The sequence below is a fragment of the Chanos chanos genome, chromosome 10 (genome assembly GCF_902362185.1).
Source record: "Chanos chanos chromosome 10, fChaCha1.1, whole genome shotgun sequence".
NCBI lineage: Eukaryota > Metazoa > Chordata > Actinopteri > Gonorynchiformes > Chanidae > Chanos > Chanos chanos.
Window position 1 is genome coordinate 29784309 of NC_044504.1, and position 24032 is coordinate 29808340.

A 24032-nucleotide genomic window follows, 5' to 3' on the forward strand; every position below is an offset into this window, starting at 1 on the left:
TTTAACTTGTCATTACCTCGTCACGTTTCACCCTATTCCCAGTTCACTTGTTCTACTACTGAGGCTGCATCTCCAGCATGTTTTGAATATCCTCGACTGTCCATTTGTCAAGTTAGCTGTAGTAGAAGGTGGGCAGGTCGTGATCTTATGTGCCCAGGTTACCGGTTAAAACAACCGCTCCCTTAAAATTGCACCACAATTAAATACTTCTGAGTTTGGGGCGATGGACCAAGACTGTTCCCCGTAGATACCTTTCTTGACAGTTCAGTACAATTGTTAGCAGAGCATTAATGGTAGCACCGGAGTATACTGTTTGAGCGAGCTAAACACAAGTACTTTGCCACAGAATCTGCCTCTTTCAATGACATATCCAGTAGTTGTTTAGCGTGCAGTAATATCACTGCTTGTGAACTTGTTTGCTACTTTATCTAGCTTGTTTAATACACCAAATCTGATGACAGCAGGTTAGCTAGCTCACAGACTACTTTGGCCGTAGTTAGCTTGCTAACTAAAACTAAGGCTTACCTATAGATTAGTTTGCGGAGGATTTCTCCAGTGCTAACGTAAGGTATAAAATGAACATCGGCTAAGTCAGGGGTAATTAAGTGACACTTTAATTATTGTAAAGACAGTGCTTTGTAATGCATTGCCGTGGCGACACCCAGGGAACTAAGCTAACTATACCTAAATGAGAGCTTGAATCAAGTGTCTGATGTGATGTCCTCTGCTAGCATAGTTGGTTAGCCAGTAAAGTACTAGGAACGAACCAAGATGGCGGGATGTGGAGTGTTCAAGGGATTGTTTGCAACGTATTTCAGTTAATGTCATTACCATTTGTTACTCAGTTAAATAGTGATTGTTTGGTCAACGGTTTGAAATCCAAATACGTATTCACGGGCGCTGCAGGGTTTGTTCTGTTTCGCAATGCCTACAGCCCTCAACCTGTGGATAGCTGGCATCGGTGCTGATGGTTAGCTATTGTATTGCCTGGTATAAAAACCAAAGCGAACTGTTGAACTATTCTTGTGGAGTTCAGAGGTCTTCATCTATGATTTATACCGAAAACGCAATACAGATCTTGCCTTTGTATCATGACTGTGGTGTCAGCTTTAAGTTATTTGACCAGAAATGATACCAGTGGATACATAGTTCTTAGCTGTGGCTACAGAAACAACTTTGCTTCAACCAGTTTACTAAAGAGATGTACACAATGGATCTCGTCTAGCCGATGTATTTAATGGTTTTTATTTCCCTTGCCTTGTGTGTTTTGACGATTTTGTTCGTTTTTTCTGCGAACCATTTATGTATCATTCCTAAATTTTCAAACATAAGTCAACTCCTCACAGAATACCGACGCCAAAATTCGTTTTCTGTCTCTCTTTTTTTTTTCCAATGTGTTTAGCTTTATTGAGAAGTACTTAGTTAATTTGGCGGAGCATAGCTACCCTTGGCGTCCTCCTACCGCTATGCTACCTTGTTGGAAATATTATTCTTTACGTTGAAAGTATAATAAATAGATTGAAGTCTAATATAATAAGTATGCCCACCATAAACTACAGTTTCAAGTGTGTTTGTCAGGTTACTGAATTACCGTTGCGATAAGTAGAGTACTATTTTAATGGCTCAAACTTGGAGGCGAACGTATTTGTCAAAATACAGAAGGCAAGAGAAATTAATACCATAAAATTCCTCGGCTCGACGAGATCCGAAGGTCCATCCCTTAGTAAACAGGTTGAAGCAGCACTGTTTTATGTCTCGAAAGTCACTTTGAATAAAAGTGTCTGTTAAGTAAGTTAATGTAATGTGAGTGGTGTGCAATTTAGGTACTTTAAGTATTAATGAAAGTAAGACATGCATTTTTCCCACTAATATCTGACTTACCAAAGTTGCTTTACTATACATTTACCTTGTCTTCCACCTCTGAGCTTTTTGCTCTGATAATGTGCATATTTTCCAAGTCTTTCTATGCACATTATAGGAGCTGAACTGAATTTGTGTGCAAAAGCAGTTTTGACATGCACTCCTTGGTGCCTGTTGAAAACATTATTGCAAAAATGGTGTTCCCAGAATTGAACTTAAGTCAGTTAGTTGACATGAACTGGGCTGGGAATGTGAATGAATTCTTGATTGAATAAAGGATGCACTGTATGCACTCTAATAAAGATTGACCTTTTATCTTGTCTTTGCTCATTTGCACTGTGATTAGCAGCCTGTATAAAATTTGCAAAGTGCAGAAAGTAACAGGTCACACTTGAAAAATATCTCCCAGAGCCATACAAAGGATCTGCATGTAGGTTCTGTGGTAAAAAGGCAAGTCACAGTGATTGTGTCAAAAGTTTGAGAACTGCCGTTGAATTGTCACAGTTCTTACTTGTAAGTGATGCAATCTCTTTCAGTTACTCTGTAAAATTAAAACTGAAATGTGAACTGGACGGCAGTTATCATTCTGTTTGTTTAACACATGCAAAAACTCTGCAGACAAGTCTAGTTACATTTACAAGCCAAATTTAATTTTATTTCACACTGTTTGGTTCTATATTGAGCCTGTGTTGTTATGCCCAGTACAGATATGCAAGTTAAATTAGGTTAGTCACTCTCTTACTTTAATTCAGGCTGGTACCCCAGTAAATTTGAGTCCACACTGCTATGCATAAGCAAATTACCTAATGTGCCATTGGTCTTTCACACAGGAAGTCTCTGTGACAGTTCAGCCCCTTTAAATGTCTGAAAATGATGGCAAAGTGGTGGACGTTATGCCTATTTCTGTGTAGGATACTCCTTAACGTTTTGATTTGTTATGTGATGCTATAGTAATCTGTGCTGTTGTACCAGTTAACTGGGAAATACATGGGCTCAGTTTTTGGAAAGTGTATCAAAAGCATGTAATATCAGTAAACAGTGCCTTTGCAGAGAATACTTAAACATCCTTAAAATATTGCCATTTTAAAGTTGAGAGAAAAATCTGCCCTATGTTATAACTTGTGCAGTATTTTTTCCCCCAGGTCAGTGATAATTTGCTGGACCAAATGATCACCTTTTGAGCATTGTCTAAAGGAGAGCTTTCTGTTAGCCACTCGCAGCATAATTTCTAATGTACATTTTGGCACACCAGTGCTCATCTAAACATAGCATGATGGAGGAAAGTAGAAGCCAAATAGATCTGCTTGATGCCCAGTGTCTGTTAGTGAGTGGTCATTCATATCACGATGATGATCAATAGCTAATATTTGAGAGAAAAAATCCACAAGACTGACTTTGTTGCAGGGTAACAAGGTTTAATTCATTGGCAAGATGTGTTTTGTGTTTGCTTTTAAGCTAGAGTTTGTTTTAATATCACTGCTCTCTGGTGTCAGTAGAGTTTAAGTCCAGAACAGACTCTGAACATGTTGTGACAGTTTGTTAATGGATGTGCCGTTTGTGACCTGCTTAATCATTCTGCTCAACACTGCTGTTCTCTTTGGGGCCCTTTTGGCTGTCTGGTGTTATCATCCTTCTCACTCAAACCAGGTCTGTTTTCCAGCTCTGTTACCCTGATGTACCTTTTGAATCCTCAGGCCAGGCCATTTTTTTTTTTTATCTGCAGGTCTTTAATTTTTTGGCATGTCAGTTGTTTTAGATTATTAAAGGGATATGCAGATGTGTACATTCCTTACGTGCTGGGTAAACTGAAGTTTTGTTTTTAAATATTTGTCTTTGACCAATACAAAAAAATATTGCTTGTCAGAGTCTTCCCTCTATGATGACTTTCAGCTAACAGTAAATAAAGGGAACCGATCATCTAGGCTTTGGAGATTTGGAGATTTAGATTTATGTGACTTGAGGGACTAGACATGACTTATAATGTCTGAGATTCCGCAAGTCTCATTTTTTTGAGACACGTTTTCGTTGCTGAGGGTTACCTATAACTCTTTCATTTTTTCGGCTTTATTAGGAATTATGTATGTTTTCAGCTCATTAAAGAGTAGGCTGATGTGGCCTCCAGTTGAACTTGCTTGTCCTTGCTTGTGTCTGTAGTTAAATGCAAACCGACAGATGTCATATGCTTGCAGCACAGTATTTTCTTTTGCCGTTTCAATATTCCTGTTTGCCTAAATTGGAAAAGTAATCATATTTATTCAGCTGCCTACAGAAATATTGTATCAAAAAGCTTTGTACAGTTTCAAATACCTAATGACAGCTATCTTAAACATGCCAAATAAACTATTCGGTTGAAGGGGAATAACTTTTCTCTAAGGTTCCTGTAGTTTAATGGCGGTCATTTAGATGGAATCTTATACAAACCATTTGAATGGTGGTTATCGTAATCCTCATTTGGCTGCTCTCCAGGTGTGAAGATCACCATTCTCATAGTCACCACTGAAATATCCCATATGGCTTTGCCTTATCAGGATAAGTTCTGTGACTTATATAAATGCGGTTAGGTTATTAAAAGGTTATTAACTTCGTTTGGTGCCATAGATGATGCAAAGTTTTACTTCGGCTACTAGAGCCTGTGTAAGATCTTCGCTCACTGTTATGTAATGCATTATAGATTATTAATGATCGTGTTAAAAAACTTTTGGAACTTAATTACAAAATGACAACTAAATAATGTAGTTGATGAAGTTGAAAATCTCCTAATGATGATCTACAGAATCTCGTAATAGTATCTACGCACACACATGCAGCAACTAGAGGAGCGCTTCACCAACCTGTGTTTAATTGTAAGTAGATCAATTAGTAAATCATAATTTGATTTAAGCACTGACATACATGTAGGTAGTACCATACTCTGTTCCTGGCTCAACATGAAAAAAAAGGTTACACAGGGACTGTGCACAAGTTTCACTGGGGAAAAATACTTTGGTCAAGATTTGACCAGTGGAGAGGAGTATGTGTGACTGATGAAATGCAGATTAAAAATTCTTTGACGGTTCAAATATCAACTCTTTTGCACGTAGCCATGCAACTTCTGATGAGCCAATATTGTGCCGTGTTATTTGTGTGCATTAAACTTTTCATGTGATCTAAGAGGCTTAGCACGGAAACTTGTTTTCCCAGAGAGACATGTCTCTTACTCCTGGGGCCGAACATCCATTCCTCTTTAGACGCTGCTTAACTGGGGTTTAGAAGGAGAAGGAGCCGGATGCGGCTTCCATCTAAAATAGACAAGGCGTGTATTTTTAGAGGAGGAGAACGGAGAGCCGCTTCTGAAACGCGCCGCGCCTGGTGGAATCACAAGCATTGTGTAGAGCTCCGGCGTTCGCATCGCGGCCGGAATGAGACGCAGCCGTCCCCGGCGGAAACCAGGGGTTAGTCAGGTTTCACATAGTAATGTGATACTAAAGGTAGTTTTGTATGGTGTGTTGCCTCTTTGACAAGTTCTTATATCCATTTTCATGTTGTTTCAGAAATTCAGGGAACGGAATGCTTGCATTTTCCGATTGGTATTCCTTGACATTTTGACACTATATGAACGTGGATTAAATGGTTCATTTCTGGGAAGGGGGATGCACAGAGAGTGGTATTAAAAACTGGTTTTCCATTCTGTTTTGTCTTTAGGCTATTCGCTGCTATGATGCCCACATTTTGAAAGCTGAAGGAAAAGTTAATCCAGAGCTGTTCTGTCAGTTGGGGCACTTCAACCTCTTATTGGAGGATTACCCAAAAGGTGAGCATACAGTTGCCTTTTCCAGTGGTGTTTTATGTTAATGTGTATATTCATATACTTTATATTTTATCAAGGAATGGCAACATATCTGTATTAATCTTTCAACACTGCTGTCTGCAGTACAACAAAATCAACTTCAAGAATGATCTTAATTATTGTTATTACAACTGTTTTGTGACATTTTTTGCCTTTTCTGAACAATTAGCGTTATTGAAGCTGGTAAAATGTATTGAAAAGGAAAAATTATGATAGTGGAATTTAGTTGATGCACTATAATCCTTTTCAGATATTTGCCTTCATTTCCTTCTTTTCTTCACGAAAAGTCTTTTGTGATGAGAGTTTGGATGTCTTTGTAAGCAAAATAAATCAGACAACAGTGACAGTTTCTGTATTAAAAGCTGCTGCCAGACTAGTGTCTCTCAATTCCCCTCAGGCTGTCTGCGTCCTTTTCATAATGAAAATAACAGCATGTCATGAAATGACGTTTAGCAAAGTCTGTCATTTCAGTTGTCAGGATGCAAGTTTTTTGTTACATTGTCTTTGAACAATTTAAATGGCTTTTGATATTTTTTAGGAACTAATTGACATCTTTGGAAAGAAAATCTGTTTACAATGTAAATATGCCCATCTGTCACGTAGTATTTATATCCAGTGGCTTAATTACCCAGGTGTGCCTCTTGTATGTTTCAGACATTAGATTAAAAGTATTATATTCATGAACTGAATTGATTTAGTGTCATAGTCTTATGTTCTTATCTGTAGGATTCCACAAATTCATACACAACTGAACTAAACCACCGGTATATCACAGCTTATTCTGTCCATGAAACTCAGTAACTGCCACTGATTATACTTGCAGTTAACAGTGGTGGCATTAACATAACAGTTAAAAGTTAGGCCTGCACAGTAAGAGAGTTACTCATGCTGTCCTATGACTTTCTCTTTTTATCTCACTTAGCATTATCTGCATACCAGAGGTACTACAGTTTACAGTCAGACTACTGGAAGGTGAGTAACCTGTATAAGTTATGAAATCTTTTCTTCAGTCTTTTGCTAAGTCACTCCGTCATGTTTGCAGGTTCCATTTGATCAGGTTGTTGTCTGGAGACTGAGACAGTATTGAGATGCTGAGGGCAGCGTTAACCACGTCCCACCCTGTTGTCCAGATGTTAACAGCTGCTTCAGTTTTAGTTGGCTGTAGTCTTTTACAGCCCTTTGGTGCAGTGCTCTTGGCTGGTAGATGGATGGTGTTAGTTGGAGCGCAGGGAGATTGTTGGCAGTCTGAGAGATTCTGTGGAGTGGCTATTATGGATCCTGACAGTTCTAGGTTTCTGTTGGTGCTTGTTTTGTGTTAGAGTGGCATGCTTAATGTTTAACTGTGAAGTTCTCTTAGTTAAACCTTAGAGAATTCTGTTCAATTTATGTTAAATATGAACTTGTTGTTTCTCATTTTTAGTGATGGGAATGGTGTGTACAGTCTTAAGGAAGAAGAAAAAATGTCAGTCTTGGACTTGGTTCCCTGCTAGCGAGTGTCTAAAAAGAGACCAAAGTTTTTGATGGATGATTGTCCTACTTTTTAAGATTGATGATTAAAAGATCATAATTTGGCTTCATAGTTTGATATTTGCCAGAAACAAAAGAACCAACACTTCATGGGATTTATTTGATTGATCATTATGCATATTCTATTCTTTTGCCTGTTTTTGCCTACTTATTTTTTTTTAGTGATATTTCCCAATTTGGCCTTTCCAGTGCCATGCTCTATCATGACTGTATGACCCTTGTGCCAGTTCTCTGGTACATTCCTACTCTGTGAAGTCAGGCACTACTTGTTTCCCCTACTTGTGTCCAGGCACAATGATGGGGAGGGTTCCCTGTCTGGCTGACCCTTGCAGAACATGGCCATTTGTGGTTTTTTGGCAGTGCCCAGTGTAACTGGTAGTAACACTGTGATTCAAACTCAGACCTCGAGTTTGAATCAAAGTGTTACTACCTGTGTCTTTTAACAATCGAAAGTGTACAAACAACTGATAATGTAACAAATCTTGATAACATAGTAACTTTCGCTCATGTAATAAGTGAGGGATTGGACATGACTTTCGCTAATGTAATAAACAGGGCTCCGGACCAATGGGTTTTTGAAGTGCCCCAGCACCATCCTTAAACATCGTGTTAGCCATCCCAAAGTGAACATTGGCTCTCCAAAATATGAAATTGCAGTGTTTGTGCTGCCATGATGCCATCAGCCATTTTAAAAACTGTATCTAAAATCTGTAATTATGGATGGTCTTTTTGTATGGAATCTTGTTATCAGCAACACAGTTATACAGACAACAATATACATGTTCTAATATCTGAACATTTATTACATAAAAATGATATACAAGATGCATAAAGGGACTAGAATGTGTGTGTTTATGTTTTAAACCTGCAGCTGTGATTGGGTGATCTTGGAGAGTCCTGATCCTTACTCCCCCACCACTGACCGTGTGATAAAGACTTTTGCCTTGCGCCTTGCTTGGAAACACTCTGCATGTGTTGCAGTACATGAGCTCTGATTTTTTCATCAAAGTCAAATCTTAGGTTAACTTCTATTCAAGAAGCCACTTCCTCTTCCTCCTAGTTTCATATTTTGACTACTACCTTGTATCTTGATGCTGTGAACACAAGGCAAAGCAGTGTTTAAAGATAAGTCTTTTTCATAGGACAAACATTCTTAGGTCCCCACAATGCTGCTGAGTACAAGGCCCTTGGGACATTAAAAATTTAACATGGTTTAATGTGTATAAACCACGGTGGTAGGGACAGGACTACAGTTTCCCTTACATTGTGGGACACCTTGTCAGGCATGATCTCACTTATACCATGGCAACTTAGATTAAAAAATGCCATGGCAACAAAGATTTAAAAAAAACGAAGGCTTTGTATATATTTTGCTCATTCATACCTGAAAAACAGCAAATAAATGCCATATTGTCATAGCAGTTTTCTAGTCTCCTATATCGTGCCCTTCTCTCACAGTACATTTGTTCAAAACTTGATTAAAATTGATGTGAAAATCCTCATTCATTTTCAATAATTTCATTTGGGCTGTGTAGTGTAGTGAAAACTTTCAGTAAACAGTTGTTACTATTATTTACTACTACAGTGGTGACATGCCTTAAAATGTCAGTAGTGCTGATATAGAATGGATATTAAGCTTTTGTCTGGATCTATGGATGAGGTGTCTTCAAACACAATTTTAACGTACACCTGCCAGCCAATCATAAACGAGTGATTTCTGTGGCCATGGTATAAATACATTTAATGAGATGGCCACATTACGATTTTGATTTTAATTCAGTTAATTGGTGGGATTTGATGCAATGTGTAATGATGCAGCCTGATACAGATCTTTACATTTGTTTAATGTAGATCTTTACATTTGTTTAATTTGTTCAATGTTTCCGTTATAAATTAATCTAAGCCAATTCTATATAAAAGTGGCATTGCTTACCTTCAGATATCTTTCATAAAAGACCAGGGAACCCCAAGTATTTTTGTTGCATTGACATGGGCAAAAAATGGAGGGCAAATGTTACATTTCAGAATTACATGTCATTGTGTTTATTACCTTTCCAATAAGTTACCCAAAAAGACTAACTGTATGAACAAACATCTTGACATTACCACTCTACTTAATTGCTGTTCTGCAGACCTACAGACTTTTGTCCTTCCCTCTTATAAAATCCAAGTTTTCCAGAGAATTTTCCTTCCTTCTTATGAAATCCAAATGTCTTCCAGACTTAAGATTCCTTAAGATGTTTTTTAGATTTGACGGTGCACTGTAAACTGTGTTGGCGTTGTTGGACATGTTGTTGTTGTTGTTTGTACATTTAGATTGATCCAGGGGTCTGCGTATTGACGTAGTGGTATCTTAGTCAAATCGGAACCGGTTTCTGATTCGTATTGGCGAGTCGTTACACCCGTAATATATACACACTAAACTCACGTAAAATGCTTTTAAATGTTTGTTAACTATTTCTTTAGTTTTAAGTTAATCAACCAAATATTTAGCATTTTATGTGGTGTTTGAGATGCCTGCCATAAATAAACTAACACAGTTAGCCTAGGCGATGGCCTAGAACTCAGTTGACGGATTTTTGTCTCTTGAAAGCGATAAAACAATATAAACGATATTTCTTGTTACAAAGCCTAAGGTGTCATTGCCAGTTTGGGCCCGTTTTGGGTTTGAACCCAATGATACGACGGTGTACAGTAATATTATGAGAGTACAGCCGTAATTTAAAAATAAGAAAACCCATATTACGAGAATAAGTAGTAATTTTATGAGGGGAAAAAAAGGTCATAATTATACAAGAATAAAGTCATAATTTAGGCTGCGCGTTATTTTAGAAGGGAAATATCAGAAGAGCAGCCTGCCGCCTGTCTTAAATGAGGAATGTGGAGCATCTTGTGAGGTTATACTTTAGTATAGATTTCACAAATAATGAAATACTTAACGTGGCTGATGTGCCAAAAGATTATCATAAGTGTCAGGACTTTGAAAAGATTGTGCAAGAAACTGTCTGTTCTGAAGAAAGAACCACTCGGAAATTGCCAGGAGAATAAAGTCGTAATTTTACAAGAGAAAAAGTCATAATAGAACGAGAATAAAATCGTAATTTTAGGTTGCATGTTATTTTAGAGGGAAAGTGTCAGAAGAGTATCCTGCCGTAGTGTGGAGCTGATGTGCCAAAAGATTAAGTATTTTGTTACTTGTGAACTTTTCATACCTAAACCACGTCCATGTGACAGAAGTAGCCCCTCTTTTAGATATGAGCTCCTTGTTTTGTCTCGGCTCGTCAGAGTCTTTCTCTTGTTTTGGAATTATCCTGTTCTGTGTCTTCATGCAGATTTGCTTCATGCAGATTTGCTGCCTGCATCCGCGCAGTGTGGAAGAACGCAAAGCGTCGTCCAAATGACAAGAAATGTTGCTGTAAAGAGTGTGATTTGCGACGCAACAGAATAAACCATAGAGCGTAGTATGAAACAATAGACATTGAAACAATCATCACATGATATATATCGTCATATAGCACAGCCCTAGTTGGTATGTTGGTCTTAAAGTTATATAAATCATTTATCAGTTCAAGTTGGGCCCTGGAGAGGGTGTTTATAGTGATAAAGATTTACCAGCTGGTTTTCAGTTTGACTCAAGCCTGTTGTCTGTGAACTGAAACCTAAGGTCAGCTTTCAGAGGTTGTTAAAGCGCTTTTTTTTTTTTTTTTCTAAAATTAGTTAATTAATTGAAATTATGTCATTATCCCTTTTCAGCTCATTGCTGTGCTCTGAGGTAAATCTGACCTTTCAGGCAAATGAGTGGAATTACGCTGTGTTTCCATCTAATTAAGCCAGTGATTATCGGTTAGCACAGCACCTGCAGAGCTGTAGATGTAGAGAGAGAGAGGGTGCGTGAGAGACAGACCTGCTAGCTCCATGGAGACTCCAGGTGTGCTCCCCACAGTCAGCTGATGTGTGGGATGACAGATGAACCCACAGAGACTCTGCTTCATTAGAAATCCACAGGGCCTTATTCACTTAATGTTCTTTAACATACGCAACTGGAGACAGTAACTCAGTGGGTAGGTTAATATGTATATGTTTACTTGACAGTTGGTACAAGTTGGTACAAGTATAGCACTACTGCCCGCACTGGTTTTGTCCCAGTTTAACATGTTCAGGTAAACTGTGCTCTCTAAGGTTTGTCATTGCACCAGTGCCTTCATAACAAAGAAAAGGAGTGTTGTAGAGATCCATTTCATCTTTCATTTTCTATTTTCTTTAAAGGCTGTGCATTTTTCCTAATCTTTTTCATATCTTTTTTTTACAGAATGCTGCCTTCTTATATGGTCTTGGAATGGTTTACTTCCATTACAATGCATTTCAGTGGTGAGTATGAGATTTAAGTGTGTTTCCAGTTACTGGAAGCAGATTTTCACTCTTAGAATCGACGTGAATGTTAATGTGCTCCTGGGATTGAGCAGAGTAGCTTTGGGACAAACCACATTCATTTTTAAAAAGTGGTGTGTGTGTAAATGGTTATTAGAAACAACTAATTTATCAGTTGGTCATAAACAGCTTGTCAGTTCCCTTGTGGTGTTTGATAGATCTTTTGACTTATTCCCACGCAGACACCCTCTGAAACAACTGAGAACTTGGTACTTGATGAAAACGCACAGTAATAAAGTAATGTCGCCAAGGGCCGTGACGGTTAGTGATGGCTGTGGTATTGTTACAATGTTTGTACTGTGGTCAGCATTGCAAAAACACCAAATCTATATTAAGCCTTGCAAATCAGTTTCTGAAGATGTTGATTTATGTGGGGTTGTGTGACCGTTAACAGTCGTAATAAAAAAACAGTGGCTGCTCAATGAGACATAGAGTCCTTTTCTTTCAAAAAAAAAAAGGGAAAACATTGTGTTCATGCACATGCAGTATGTCTCTGTGAAGAACTTCCAATCCTGTTATAACCAAACACATTTGTGTTGTCAGTCGTGTTATAACCAAACATTTGTCTTGTCAAGCTTGTGGGGTTACTTCTGAGCGCTGCACTTCATCAAGTTTGTTAACACACTGGTCTGCTTTTTTCTAGCTGCAAAATATGATTTTTTTTTTTTTTTTGCACGTAAACCACATGTGAAGGACAGATGGCTTGGTCTAGTGATACTTCTGCCTTCAGCTACAGTGCTCTTTGTAAAGCAGTTCTGTTACGGTAAACTGGTATGACATGACGTGTTCTTACGTTGAGGTAACTTGGTTTTGCTGACAGTTTTGGGTTTTTTTTCTTTTTTTTTGTGTTATCCATGAAGCATTGCAGTTACTTAATTTTTTTTAGGAGCATACTTTTAATTCCACAGGAACTATGTGTTTTTAGCCCAGTAGTTATTTATACCCATTTTTGCATTAGCTCTTAGCTCTTTTTGCATTTAGCTCTGAAGGAACACTCTGCTTATTTTTTGTTTCTGAACAATAAACCAGCCTTTGTTTTGCAACTGAGTGACAATCGTCAACAGGAATCTCACCAGGGACTGAATGCTGTTGCTTCTCTTTCACAACAAAGCTCAACTTTTTTTTTGGGGGGGTTCTAAAATTTGTCTTGTCACAAGGATTTGATGCTCTTATGTGACCCTGAGTCCTTTGGGCTTATAGCTGACACCTTAAGTATGCGCTGCTATGCAGTTACAGGATGTCTGCTGATTCATTAGTATGGGTCTGACTTAACAACTTTGTAGCAGACAGATTGTAACAGAGCTGACCTGCACAACTTTATGTACCATTTTTGTTTTTTTTAATGATCCAAAAGGAGAGTAGTGGAGTCTGATGAGAAATCATTTCTGTATGAATTGAGTAATTCACCTGAGAATGTTGACCTCAAAGTACTTCTCAAGATATGGAGTATACAGGTGCTGAGGTCAGTTATAACTGTCATGTTCTGTCGCAGCTCTGGTGCTCAATAGTGCGTTTTCGAGAGTGAAAAGACACTGCTCGGACTTCCTCAACCATGCCTAGTGAATGAATAGACTGTCAATGATATTTGTTACATTTGTATTATTCTGTTAATGAATGGTGACAGATGTAGTGTGAGGTCTTGTACAGTGAAATGGTTGTGAAGTAGTAAAGTATATTTGATATTTACTATAAGGGGTCCCCTTTTTCCCTGTCTTAGGCCAGTGCAGCCCTCGTCCTCAGATGCCCATACTGGACAGAGAAGGTAGGCATGCCTCATTGGTTTTGTCAGGGTATGCCTCAGATACACACTCTTGACAATAGGGATAGTTTGAATATGTTGTTTTTAAAACAGCTTGTTCAAACCATTCGGCGGGTAGATTAAAGGTATGGAGTTGTGACAGGGAGCCTTAGGTTTGAAGGTGTTTTGTAAGAATCCGAGCTCTCTTAGTTCAACGGCAGTTATGTCGACGCCATACTCTTATGAATGGCCCCGTTGGGTGGATTAGTATTAGTGTTTGTGCCCTATGTAATCCCCAGCTTCCTAAATGGACAAGTCAATGTGTTTTATATCTCTGTTTCATCTGCCTGTTTTTAGGATTACATATTAGCGCTCCTTCAAGACTAAAGGAGAAGAGTTAATGTTACACAGTACAGTTCTGCATTCCTGCATGCCTGAAGATGATGAAGTGAACCCTCTAAACCCCACCCCACGCCTCCCCCTCTGTCCTCCTTGCTCTGCCTCCTCTCCTCATTGATTGTGAGGTCTCCTTTCCCTTGGGAGGCCCAGTGTGTAAACTTGGCACAGTGACAATAGCACCAGATTCTTCAGGGCCAAGGAAAAAGATGGAGGGAGAGACGCATAGGCTGCTGTTTCCAGGTTACCTCAGTGACTCAAGAAAAGGGTGTAACTTTCTCTAGTCAAGGGAAGATTAGTCATGTTCTGTTTTTTTTTTTTTTTGGATGTTCTGTTTTATTTGTGTATTTTGCGTTCAGTGATTATATTGCAGTATGTGAAGTTGAGGCTGTGTGTTACAGTCAAGTGTTGAACATGTAGCAGATATGTGAGCTGTTTGTTCCCAGACTGAGAGTGGAGATTAGTATCTCTATGGCTAGATTTCAGTCAATTTTCTCGTGGCTGTTATTTATCATTTGAACCCCCCGAATTATACAATGGCCCTTGAAACGCCAATTGTTGTCAGTGCATGCAGTTTCAGTGTATTAGGGCAGAGAAAATGATGAATGGACTAATCTGGCTGTCCTCCAGCCCTAGTGTAAGCTTGGCTTTGGGTTAATGAGTGATTTTGGCCCTGTTCAGTAATCTCTTAGATTTCCTGCTGTCACTAATAGTCCCTGCCCTCAAGAGGTTTCTATTCTTCTTTTCTTTTTTTTTTTATTCTGCGGTTTAAGCCTTGCACACTGTCACGTTCAATCTGTTCCAGAGCTGAGGAGCAGTATCCATACAGAGTTCTGCAGTGATAGGGGAGGGAGAGGGAGAGTGGGAGTGGGGGAGGAGGAGGAGGAGGAGAGTGGCGGAAACGAGGCCATCGGGTTCAGTGGGCTGTGCTTTACAGCGTGTAGAAACACAAGCGAAATCCACTGTTGGGAATCAAGCATGTGTTGCTCTCACTGTTTAAGTCAGCGCATAAATTTGATATCTGTCGTGTCTCTCTCTCTGTGTGTGTGTGTGTGTGTGTGTGTGTGTGTGTGTGGTAGTATTTGTGCTCACACTGGCACAGTTTTAAATTGCTGCCCTTGTGATAGCTGACTGACAGTTATCGCTGTGCCTGCTCTGACGTTACACAGGGTTGCCAAGGTGACACGGTTACCTTGACGTTTCGCATTGCCCTTTCAAGTGATTCCTGCAGGTTTAGGGATGCCATGGAGGGATTCAGATTGTGTGAATGCAACCACAAAATGTTGTGTGCAAACTGGTTGTTTACCCCAAAAAAAAACCCCAAAAAAACCTAATTAGCTTGTGCTTAGGTTTCTGTTTTGTGTTCAGTTCATTTCTTCGTTTCACATAACAAAAAAACAAAAAGCCTTGACACTAGAGGTGGAATGTGTGGACGTTTGGAGGAGAGACTTTGATGTTGTGTGTGTGTTTGCTGTCTTGTGCAGGGCGATAAAGGCGTTTCAGGAGGTGCTTTACATTGACCCCAGCTTCTCCAGGGCCAAGGAGATCCATCTGCGACTGGGTCTCATGTTCAAAGTAAACACAGACTACGAGTCAAGCCTGAAGGTACGTCTGCTCTCTTGCCACCTGTCACCCAGCCAAAAACCCTTTGGTTCCCCCAAACCTTCCAAAGAATGATACTTTGCTGCAAGGTCTGGAAAACATGCAAGTAATTTGAATTTTTTGTCAAAAATATTTAAATATTTTAGACTTCAGAGCAGTTTATAGGGAGCGTGTGCTCACTGCTGACCTCAGGTTCAACCATGCACAGCTGACATGGTTTATTCAGGTTAGATTTCCATTCTGGGATGAAATCAATAGTTCTAAATACTCTCTTTGTTTTCTGTTTCCTGTTTTTGATTTTCTGACGAGGGTGCATTGATTCTGGACTCCTTAACTGTGAATCCTCTCAGAATGCCCTCAGGCAGTGGATTTACTCACTGAGAAAAGCGTAGTGCTTGCATGACACTTGTTAACTGTTAACGAGCACTGCGTTCAGTGTTACAGCTTCTGCATTACTGTCTATCCTCCTCCTATGATGTGTGCAGTAATTTAAGTTGTATGCTTTTCAATGTAATTTAATGTAAAGTCTCACAGAAATTCTATCGTCTTAAAAGGTTTGATTTTATGCAGAATGGCTTTCTGATCTATTCCAGGCAACATGTGTAGGCCGTTCTCTGCTTGTTGAGCCTCTCTCTGAGGAGGTCCTGCCGGTTTCCTTAAGTAATAAAATTATTTTCCCATAAGACCTGATCAGATCCAAACCGACCTGATGTGTTTTTCCTCATTCTCAGATATTCGTTATTTCCCTTGGTTATTTCCTCAGCTGCTGTACATTTGCCATAGTGATGGGAATTGCCACCAAATTTAAAGTGTGTCTCCTTCCAGACAATTTTTTGTTGTACTTTAGTGTACCTCAGTATGCATTTTTGGGAAGCAAAGTATAACTTGAAAGGGAGTGTGGAGGCACACAGAGCTGGTATTTTTGGTTTTGTTTTTCTAGATGTTACTTGTTGGTTGCTGGTTGTTTTTCACTTTGCTTAAACCTACAGTGTCCTCTCTCCCCACACTCTGGGTATCTGTGGCTTATGTCTATGAAGCCCCAGGTTGCGTAGAACAGTAAGTTTCATTGTTTTGGTCAGTGTAGCTGTCCCATTCACTTACGTGTTGTCACGTTGGGATATTCCATTGGCATTGCACAGATTTGGGCTGGCCTTACCTGTATCTGGCCCTGCAGAGCCTGTGTTTGCCCTCTCTCCTACATTACCGCTTTAGGTCCATGCAGTTGTATGTCATAGAGAAGCAGAGATGGTACGATTTCTTCACCTCTCTGTGCTCTGTAATGAGTGATGGAGTGCACACTGAGCTGCCATCTGGGCCGAGTTGCCTATTAAGGAAAGAGTGGAGCCACCCTGGTGAGGATTACGTACAGTGGGTCTCACCCTCCCCCCTCCCTTCCTACCTCCTCTCATCTGTTGCTTATTCTCCTTAAAGGTCTGCCTCATGGATACTGGAGGACTCAGAATCTTCTTAACGATGCCTAAGATTGCACAGTCTCATATAGAAGACAGCACAGAGGCTTCAGTAGTCGCCATAGCTAGCATTCACGCTGAATGAAGATGGTTTGGGCTTGCCTATTGTTTCCTTGAGAGATCTAGGATTTAAACAATTATTTTTTTCACTGCGTTTTTTGTGCCATTCAAACAGGCTGCTATGATTAGATTAGTATGGATGGAAATGTCGGGCATGTGCATGAATCTGACATCCTGTGTAAACAACTTTGTGTCGATACACATTGTGGTTTCATTGTGAGTTGCTTCACTCTCGAATGTGTGTGTCTGAGAATGTGGGTGTGTGAGCAAGAAGAGTGTTGGTGTAGTGATCAAAAGAATTGTATAAGTTCAAGCCATGTCGGAGAGACTAAGAGCTCACTTCATTTATGAGTTTGTTTTCAGTGGAGATCACACACAGTGTACGTGGTTAGGGCTAATGGTATGCAATCAGTGTTTTTGTTTCATCGCGGATTGTGTCTGTGTATGTGTGTGATCCTCACGCTCTCTGTGTGCAAGGCTCTGTCATCACCCTATGTGAGCGTCTGCTGTTCTCCATCGGCTTGCGTTTGCTTACAGTGCCCTAGAGAGCTCAATTGGATAGCACAAGCGCAAGTTCACTGGGTTTCCGTGGCAACCGAGCGCAACTTACTGGGAGCGCACGTGCGGCACGTCCTCCCCTCTCCTCTCTTAGAGTGTGGTTAAGGGAGCCTTGGCTGCCTTCCAGCCCTGTGATTATGAGGCCACTCTCAGTGGCCCAGTTATGGGAACAAAGACACTGCTCACGCCGCTCTGCTCACTGTAGTCAGCACAGAAGTAGCAGCAGCAGCAGCAGCAGCCGCGCTCCTCGCACCCACTCACCCTGCTCTGCCTGCCCCTCTGTGCTCTTCAAAGAGACAGCACCAAACAAGCTTCCTCTTCCTCCTCCTCCTTCTCCTCCTCCTGCTCGTGTGCTCACCGGTAGGTGTCTGTGATCAGAGATGGCTGTGCTTACATCTTACTGACCTCTCCCTCTGTTGCATACGTGGTCAAGGATGTATGTTGACTGTATGAGCGTCCGCATTTTTCGGTCATTTTCACATGGAATCCTGGAGATGTTGGTTATGTAGTGACATATATGGTTGGTTGTAGTCTTAGATATCCAGTGCACGTATGGTTTTTTCTCCCTATTTCTAGTCTTTTCTGTTTGTATGTTGATGCATGGATATTTTGTTCGTATGAAGAAGCACATATTAGTGTGCAGTTGTAGTAACAAATAATAGATATTGAAACTTTTTCTTCTTATATTTTTTTATCCTAACTCTGGTAGCCTGAGCCAGACGAAGGAATCAGAGATGGAGGAAGGTTAGAGACAGTGATGCATGATCCAAATGGAGAATGAGGCAGTCTAAGTGCTGAGTATTACCCTAGAGTGACAGAGAGAGAGAGAGAGGACTGGCTCTGTAATTAGATCTGCCATGATATGCTGTTGCTATTCTTCACAAGGTAGACTGCCCCCCCACCCCCCCCCCACCCTCAGCTCCATCACTGGTTTCCTGCAGGGAGGGCGAGAGAGCAAGAACAAGAGGGAGGGGTAGTCAGCAGTACCAGAGTCTACGGCAAGAATATGGAGTGTGTGATGGAAAAAAAAAAACCCGGCAGCACGTCTGAGTGTGTGTGTGTGTGAGGGGGAGAGAGAGAGAGAGAGAGCGAGTGAGCGCGAGCGAGAGAGTGTCATCTCTCAGCTGCAGAGCTCTCCTGAATAGTAATCAGTGTTAGAGGGGGAGAGAAGCTGCAGATCCTGCTGCATTATCTTGCTGCCAGTCGAGTAGCAGAGAAAGAGCTCCTGTAGGATGCACAGTTATTCAGGAGAGGACCTGCTCAGCACCAGGGGCTGGCTGTGGTTGGTAATGTATGCATTGTGGCAGGGTGTAAAAGATTTTTGGGATGGTGTGTGTATGTATGTATGTATGTATGTATGTATGTGTGTCTGTCTCATTGGTTTATTCAGGTTCAGAGGACTTGATCTCTATAGTGGCTATGATTATTTGTCCCTCCCCCCCCCCCCCTCCCATTTCTTTGCTTGTCGTTGGAAAGAGGCTTTTGATTGAAATGACACTGTGTCCTTTGCATTGTCATTGTCCTTCAAATCTACAGTTTCATGAACTGGAATCTTTTCAGAGGGCATTGCGTTCTCTGTCATCAGACAAAAATGGGTTGTCTCCTCCTGTTTTTTTTTTTTTGTTTTTTTTTTTTTCCCATCCAGAAGGGATATAGGACATTAAGGTGTCAGTACTCTACTCATACTGTTCAGTACATCTGTCACATCTGTAATGTTTCATTGGAGGGCTGTATATCCATCAGGACATTATGATCCATGTTCACGTTTCCCAGTCTTGGCTGTTATGACTGCCGTTGGATGCTTTGATGAGAATGTGGAAACTTGGAGACCAGGGTGTTCAGAGAAGTAGAGGCTGCCGTCATGCTGGGGCCCTAATGACAGGTGACTGCATGTCACTGGGACACCCCTCCATTTAGACTTGAGAGCAAAGGTGAAATTGTAATGGAGAGTGAATTAACGGGAGGTGAAGGTTACTGACCTGAAGAAGGATGAGGAAGAATCTACTTTTTCCTCACTCTTTCTTTCCTCAGTGTGTCCCTGTATTCATCAATCTAGCCTGTGATTCCTGTATAATCATCTCTCTCTCTCTCTCTCTCTCTCTCTCTGTCTCTCTTTCTCGCTCGCTCTCTCTCTTTCTCGCTCTCTCTCCCCCATTTCTTCAGTATTGGGTCAGTTAAGCTTTTCTGCTCTGTCTACTTGGGGCAGGTCCTGCATTCTCCTCAGACTGACTGAGCTGTTGTGAAGTGAAAGGTTTTAATTTTTGGAACTTGAGAAACAGGCCATTGTTTGCATTTGAAAGTGCAGTGCTTACCTCCAGTGTGTGTGTGTGTGTGTTTTTGTTCCTCCCTTCCAGTTATGACACCTTGATCAGAGTAACAACACTGTTAATGGCATGTGTATGACCTAATAAAATGTGGTGCTTTCAGGCATGAAGATGTACCCTGTCCTCTTACTCCCACTCATAGCCATATCACATAGCACAGACCAGTTGCCTTCATCAGAGCTCTCTTGAGAGCAGCTGTTTGGAGAGTGGGTGGTTGCTGGCTTTTATGGACTGAGGATCACTCTAGATGATATTCACTCTCTAGAACACAGTTTAGTGGTTCCCTGAGACGAGAGAAGATGCTCCAAAATAGCATTTAAGATTAGCACAATTGCAGCGCTACCTTGAGATAAACCTACAGTAGATCTTTCTCTGATGTTTTTACAACTGTTCAGGAATATCTGCCTGTGCACCCCAGATGATCTCCCCCCACCCCACCCTCACATTGGTTTCTCCCCTGTGCTTTAACTCATGTCCTCTTCTTTGAAATGTGTGTTTTTTTTCGTTGGTTACAGCACTTTCAGCTGGCTCTGATTGACTCGACCCCCTGCACTTTGTCCAATGCGGAGAGTAAGTACTTCTGTATCAAATCCATTTCCTTATTTCTCTCATAAAGATGGGTAGTTTCTCTGACCGTTTCTCTGAGAGAGATGAAAAAAGGGAAGGCAGCGTGTCTTTACTGGGTAGTCCTTTAATTTGATTTTCCCCTCATTGCCATTTCCCTGCTCTCGGAGACTCCAGTTGCCAAGGAAACGGCATTACTGGACAAAGCGTTATGCTGCCTTCTGTATGGGCAGTAATGAGAGGCTTGAAATACACACAGTCTCTCTACATGTGTCTGTCAGTATCAGTGTGGACACGGAATACCCATGCTGGAGTAGGGTTTTTTGGGGTTTATGTATATATTGTATATATAAATATGCTGTCGTACTGAACTACCATTTGTCTGGCAAGTAACCTTTCATTTTTTTCTTCTTTCCCTATCTAGTTCAGTTCCACATTGCTCATTTATATGAAATTCAGGTGAGTACCGGTTTGTTTCTAGTTCCTCCCCTTTTTGTGTGTGTTTTCCCAGCATTTATGTTTGTAAGTCATGTTTGGCTGGATGGATCTAAACGTTAAGAATAGTTTTGTCTCGTCTGTGTCTTGACACTCATGGAAATGTGAATAATTGCTGGTTGAAGGTGTTAGAGTACACCTAGGTCAGAGGGCACCGTCATGTCTAGAGGTACTTTTTGTCTGCACTGTTTCCCTTTTGCCCAAACACTGTCAATGATTTGATGGATTTGCGGTGAGGGCACCACCCTAACTTACTCCAAAGGGGTGGTGGGGGCACTGTCTCCTCCCCTCTTTTATCTCTCTGAGACTGCTGTGTTCTTCCAAACTGCTGCAGGTTACCACACCTAAAAGCTCACACCAGCAAATCCTCTCTGTTGGTTCAACAGCGTTGTAGCCGTAGTCTTCCTTTGTCATGGTCTTTTACTGTGAAACATGGAGTTTAAAGCTGCAGCTTTCTTACTCAAAACAGTGCTTAGTGTAAGGACATGCTGGTAACCTTTTACTTTTTAAAAGAGTTAGCATATTTGTGAACACAGCAAGGACCACTCACCTGCTAAATGGACTTAAAGCAAGATGATGCAGTGAAACACTGACAATCCTAATTAGTCAGGAGCACTGAGAGGGAGAAACTGAGTAAAGCGCAAATATTCTGCTAACAGACAGGGGCTTAAATATGTTACAGACAAAACTCACGCTGCAACAGAACGTTAGCACAGAAAAATGTTCCTATCTGCTCAGTTCTCCTACCCAGTGGTGCATCAGCAGAAAACATACACCCTCCAACAGCCCTGAGGATTTTCACATGTTAGTCATTGACTTTCTGTGAATCCAGACCGACTGAAACATGCTGCGTATACTGCATGTAGGACACACAGAACAGGGAGTAAGACATATGAGCAGCTATGTATATGTTCAAGGGTGTGTGTGTGTGAGAGAGAGAGAGAGAGAGAGAGACAGACAGAATCAATTGGATGTTCCAATTGTAGATTTACCAAACTGTCCGTAATTGAACAGATTAAAGCATTCTGTGGTATTGGTTGGGGTAGAGCTAAACTATGTATGGTGAAGAAACAGCAGAGTTATGTAGCATGAGAAACATTCAGTGTTTTGTACAGGTGACGGGGTGTCTGGCAGTTATTATCAGTGACCTTAACAAATCATCTGCTTCTTCAGACCACCAGTACCACTCACAAATATATAATAGCATGCTGTTTTCAACTGATGTGTAATTATTTAGTGAAATGGCATTTCAGTTCTTCAGAATGTTCTCAGGTAGAGATGTCTGTACTTTTATGAAATGCCCATGCTTTTAGTGAAGTGTCAAATGTCGATTTCGGTTCTGTGTAAAAGGCTGATTAAACACATTAACTGAACCTTTTGAAGTTGTCATGTCACTGCACTGGTTTATGTAGACAGCTGAAAATGAACAACAGTTTTTTCTTTTCTACATTGTGGAAATACCTGTCACATGTCCATCTTCATGTGATGTTATTTTGTTTACTTCGTTAGATCCATTTTGTCTGAAGTTGTTTAAAGTTCTATTTCTGAATGAGCTCTTCCAGGATGTTCTGTGTATTGCAGCTGTGTGCTTGTCCTTAAACTAATCTGTTTGCTCTCAGATGGATTAATTGCCTGCCACAAGGCCAGGGGGGCGGATTTATGGAGGAGACTGCTCTTATTTTGTGTGTGTGTGTGTGTGTGTGTGTGTGTGTGTGTGTGTGTAGGGCAGGTGTGCTACCCTAGCAGTGCTTTTTCTCTCTCTCTTTTTTTTTTTTTCTTTTTTTTTTTAAGAGTCCCTGATAAGCTTTCAGTCGTAGACTGACTCCAGTAAATATATCTGTCTCAAGGTCACCTAGAAAAACAAACACTTATTCTAAGTAGCCTTCTCATGTTTCTTTGATGTATGTCCAGCGGCAATTGGATTGAGTGACACCCCCCTGCCCCCTTCTCCCTCTCTCTGCCCCCCCCCCCCCCTCTCTCCCCTCACACACGCGCATGCACACACACACACACACAGACATAAAGAGGGCTTTGACTTGTTGAGTCTGGTGGGTTCTGTCCTAGATTGGCCTTCCCCCAGTGTCTGTGTGTTTGTCTATGACCGTCCGCCCCACGCCCCCCCCCCCCCCCCCCCCCCTGGCCTTAGGGCTGTCCCATACAGAAAGGCAAGGCATTGTGGTCAGTCTGAGAAGGCCCTTTGTGTCCACCCTAAGGGGCCATAAAACCCCTGACCCTTCTGTCTGCTGAAGGCCGTCTCTTCTCTCTCTCTCTCTGTCTGTCTGCAGAAGAAATACCGCACTGCAAAAGAAGCTTACGAAACTCTCTTGCAAACAGAGAATCTTCCAGCACGAGTGAAGGCAGTTACCCTCCAACAGTTAGGTAAGTGATATTTACAAGATATACCTTCAAATAAGTCTTCAAGTGCCAAACCAGCTGCGAGGAAAAGGATGATGTGTTTTCAGATGAGTTCATTAGCGTGGCTTGCTTATTTGCTGAACTGCAGGATGTTTCTTCAAGACGTAAATAGTGAAAATAGGTCTGCTCTTTTAACCCTGATGTTTACATGGCCTGAATTTAGAGGTGTTCCAGATGAAACAGACTGAAAAACTTTGGTTTTTGACTTTTGCCTCGTAATAATGTTGTGGATTTTCATTGCTTTAAATTTCATGTTATGCATTTCCCTTGGACTGGGTTGCATCATGCGTTGTCTGTTTTCTGAAAAACAAAACTCTTTAGGCATTATTCCCATAGGACCATTCCCAGCTTTGATCCCAGTTTTCCTGAGTGTGTCCCAGTTCCTCCGAGTCTGTGGGTCTGGCTGATGCAACAACTCATTATGAAATCCCATTTCATGCTTCATCAAACCCCTGATACCAACTACACACACACACCTCAGGAACCCCCCCCCCCCAAACTACTATTTCTTAAACCTCTACTGCTGCTTTCAAAGCTCTCTGCGTTTTGGAATGTTTTGGAGGTGGGGGTAGGGGAGGACAGTCGTAAAAACGTTCCAGTTTTGCCTACTGCAGCGGGTGCTTGCGTGGTTACCTTGGTGACAGCTCCCAGTGTGGGTGCTTTGCCACAGGTGTTAAGTGCCCGGCTGGGATGTGTGTGTTTGTGCGTAGGAGCAGTCTGGGCCACATGGGGGAAAAGGCTTTATGTGGCAGAGACTTCTGAGAGTCGAG

General features: G+C 41.1%; 1 protein-coding gene across 7 annotated transcripts in view; it reads left to right on the forward strand.

Annotated features, from left to right (window-relative positions):
• kdm6a (lysine (K)-specific demethylase 6A) overlaps window positions 1–24032 on the forward strand; it is a 41923-nt gene that overhangs the window by 839 nt on the left and 17052 nt on the right. For all 7 annotated transcript variants that reach the window (XM_030785823.1, XM_030785816.1, XM_030785818.1 and 4 more), the window contains exons 3-9: window positions 5542–5650; window positions 6609–6658; window positions 11523–11581; window positions 15260–15380; window positions 20304–20358; window positions 20777–20811; window positions 23133–23226. In XM_030785823.1, the coding sequence (XP_030641683.1) occupies window positions 5542–5650; window positions 6609–6658; window positions 11523–11581; window positions 15260–15380; window positions 20304–20358; window positions 20777–20811; window positions 23133–23226 (523 nt within the window). The remainder of the gene's footprint in view (window positions 1–5541; window positions 5651–6608; window positions 6659–11522; window positions 11582–15259; window positions 15381–20303; window positions 20359–20776; window positions 20812–23132; window positions 23227–24032) is intronic.